This window comes from Aegilops tauschii, chromosome 5 (genome assembly GCF_002575655.3).
Source record: "Aegilops tauschii subsp. strangulata cultivar AL8/78 chromosome 5, Aet v6.0, whole genome shotgun sequence".
In the NCBI taxonomy this organism is placed as follows: domain Eukaryota; kingdom Viridiplantae; phylum Streptophyta; class Magnoliopsida; order Poales; family Poaceae; genus Aegilops; species Aegilops tauschii.
The window spans coordinates 398,166,850-398,169,811 of record NC_053039.3 but is presented as its reverse complement, the minus strand read 5'-3'; the positions used below and the strand labels follow the sequence as shown (position 1 = coordinate 398,169,811).

Genomic DNA, 2,962 nt, shown 5'->3' with positions numbered 1-2,962 from the left:
AATAAGGTTCTTCTACCCTAGTCCCCGTTTCGGTGACGCGTCTAGCTTTGACGGAGGGCGTGTGGAAGTGTGTCTCCGGCGGATCTCGCAGGATTCGGTCGTTGCTGGTCTTCGGTGGATCTGTTTGAATCCAGCTTTTGTTTGTTTTCGTTTGTGTGTCTACACGTTGGATTATTTCCATCTATACTTCTCTTATCGACAACAATTGTTGTTAGCATGACGACTTCTAGACTGTTTACTAAAATAAGTTTGGCCCGGCTCAAACGAGGAAGGCGCGATGACGGCGGCGCGCCTTCGGCTTGCTTGAGTGCTTGTAGTCGTCGTTAGGTGGTCTATGTATATGGATGTAATTTTTATTCTTTCTGTATTCTTTGTACTGTCATGTCATATGATGAATAGATTGAAATTTTTCGAAAAAAAAAACTACAACTATCCATGGTCAAGCGGCAACGAACACGACCGTACAAAAATAATGCAAATAAACTGAAACTTGAATAGGTTATAGGCAACTGAATAATTGAGGTTTAGTGATGGCTGTCTGGCAGGTTGAGCAGAGCCTTCATCTCCTCGTATGCCACCAGCCCGATGGCCGCTGACGGCGCCGCCTTCAGGAACGTGAGCCCTAGCCCCGAGTACAGCTGCCGCGCCCCCTGCGCCCTTGCGATGGCCCGGACGCCCTGCAGCGCCCCGGTGACCGCCGTCCCCGTGCCCGTGCCGCCGAGCTGCATCTGCCGCCGCACCACGCTCAGCGGGTACGTCGCCGTGTTGCCCACCAGACCCGCTGCCATCCCGCACACCACCTTGGCATCCACGCGCCCCTCGTAGTCCTCTGGGAGCCGGCGCTTCAGCGCCTCGTACACGTAGAAGCGGAGCCCGGCGGTCGGGAGCACGCGCGCCAGCGACGGGCACACGCCACGGTACATGCCGCGGACGCCGCCCTCCGCGTACGCGCTCCGGAGCACGCCGGAGACGCCCGCGTCGGTGGCACGGCAGGCGAGCCTGGTGCGTGCGAGGTCGATAGGGTACGTGGCTATCAGCGACGTGCCGCCGGCGGCCGAGCCGGCAAGCAGGTCCACGACCGGACCGCCGCCGAGCGAGGGGACGGCGCCGAGGAGCCAGCTCCGGTACTGCTCGTACGCCATGAAGTGGATCGCCTTGGAAGGGAACACGCGTAGCGCGTTGGTGCCGTTCCCGCGGTAGAGCCCCCTGAGGCCCTCGCGGCGGGTGATCTCGAGGAGTGTCCTGAAGGCGCTGGTGCCGGCAGGCGCCGCCCCACCTCCCACCTGTCGGAGGAGCTTCACTCGATCGAGCGGCGCCACGGCCGTCTTCGCCGTCACGCCCGCGACGCCGCCGGCGAGCATCTCCTTGACGTGGTGCCACGGCGTGGAGCCGAGCGCGGCGTCGCTTGCTACTGCCATCTTGGAGACATCGGAAGTGGTGACCGTCTCCTTAACGCTGCCCGTTGACATGGTATATACTGTACGTGCACCTACGTTGTCGATAGCAAAAATACGGAATCCTCGCTCGCTATATATATGCCGGCGGGGACGCGACGTTTCTCTCCCGTATCGGAGTTGGAGATGGATTAGTGTCCGTGATCACGAGGGTTTGCTGTTCTAAACAATAACGAATAAATATACCGAAATGTTACGCAGGCAATTGAAGAATCCGTCGATTTTGAAAAATCCAATTGACGTCAGTCGATTTTGTGCAAAGCCCCGGGATGGAGATGGGGACGCCACGGCGAGCAGCGAGGCATGGGGCCGCTAGCAAGGCCGAGCCAAGAGGGAGCCGGTCCGGAGCCGGGGATGACATGGCATTGGCGTCAGTGCGTCACTGGCAGAGGGAAGTTGGAGGTTGACTGGTTCGAGAGAGGGGGCGCATGGAGGCCATCGGCACCCATAGTCTGGGGCGGGGTTCAGAGCTTCAGATAGATGGCTGGTGCGGCAGCAACACGACAGAGGTGGCAGCTCGGGCAGGGTGCGGCGGCGCACGGCAGCAGCAAGAGGAAGAGGATGGAGGCGGGCGTTGAGAGGAGGGGCAAGAGATCGTTGGATTTTTTAGAGAGGAGGCGCTTGCCCGGCCTTAAGAATGAGGCCCAAAACAGCGACGCAGCGCCGGTCGCGGGCAATGGGGAAGAACCGCTCCAGGAGCGGTCTGGGGTCGGAGGAGGGCGGCACGCCGGCCGTTGCATCCCTCTATCCGACACGCCGGAGATTAGCACACTTGGCCTTCAAGCGGGTGATGAGACGATCCACTCCGGGGCGGTCCCGTTGTCCCGTCAACCCCTTCCAGAGCTGCAATAGAATGACCAATTTATACACAACATCAGCCGGATGTCTAAAGAAAATTCCCTCAATGGTAGCTTTGTTCCGCGTAGTCCAGAGAGACCAAGTAAGCGCCCCAACGCCAAGCCAAGCTAGCTTTCGATCATGAGCATTACTAGCCATGATGAGCCCATATAGCTCAGCGAAACCACTCGGGTTCCAAGTACATCCAGTCGCCTCTCGAAGGGAGCTCCACACCATCTGAGCCACAATGCATCGGAAGATTATGTGGCCGCTAGATTCCTCTTCTCTGCACCAAACACACAAGCCATCAACCGGGCCGTGTGGGAATCCGGTTCCGAGCCAGCTGCCATAAGAAGAATTTAATTTTTGCTGGCATTCTTGCTTTCCAAAGCGAACGCAGATCATAGACTGGGGGGGCTTTGAAGATTTCCTTATACAATTAGCCGGTAGAGAAGGCTCCTGATGGCTCTAACCGCCAAAGGACCTCGTCGCGCGCAGCAAATAACCGCACCGAGGCCAGGGCCTCCCGTAGATCCTCCCATTCCGGGGCTTCACTAGGCCCAAGGGGTCTCCTGAAAGACGGCCAGAAGCGCCCGTTAACCCATGTATCCACAACTCGCGCCTCCTGCTGTCCCGCGATTGCAAAAAGATTGGGGTATGTCAGGTCAAGC

General features: G+C 58.4%; 1 protein-coding gene across 1 annotated transcript; it reads right to left on the bottom strand.

The window, feature by feature from the left end:
• Positions 1 to 524: 524 nt before the first annotated feature.
• Positions 525 to 1,469, bottom strand: LOC109737798 (mitochondrial carrier protein CoAc1-like). The gene has a single exon (XM_020296925.1). The coding sequence runs from the start codon at positions 1,467 to 1,469 to the stop codon at positions 525 to 527; it is 945 nt and encodes a 314-aa protein (XP_020152514.1).
• Between the last annotated feature and the right edge of the window lie 1,493 nt (positions 1,470 to 2,962).

What these genes read in the sequence shown, in the direction of transcription:
- LOC109737798 (XM_020296925.1), bottom strand. Translation starts at nt 1,469, where the DNA reads ATGTCAACGGGCAGCGTTAAGGAGACGGTCACCACTTCCGATGTCTCC.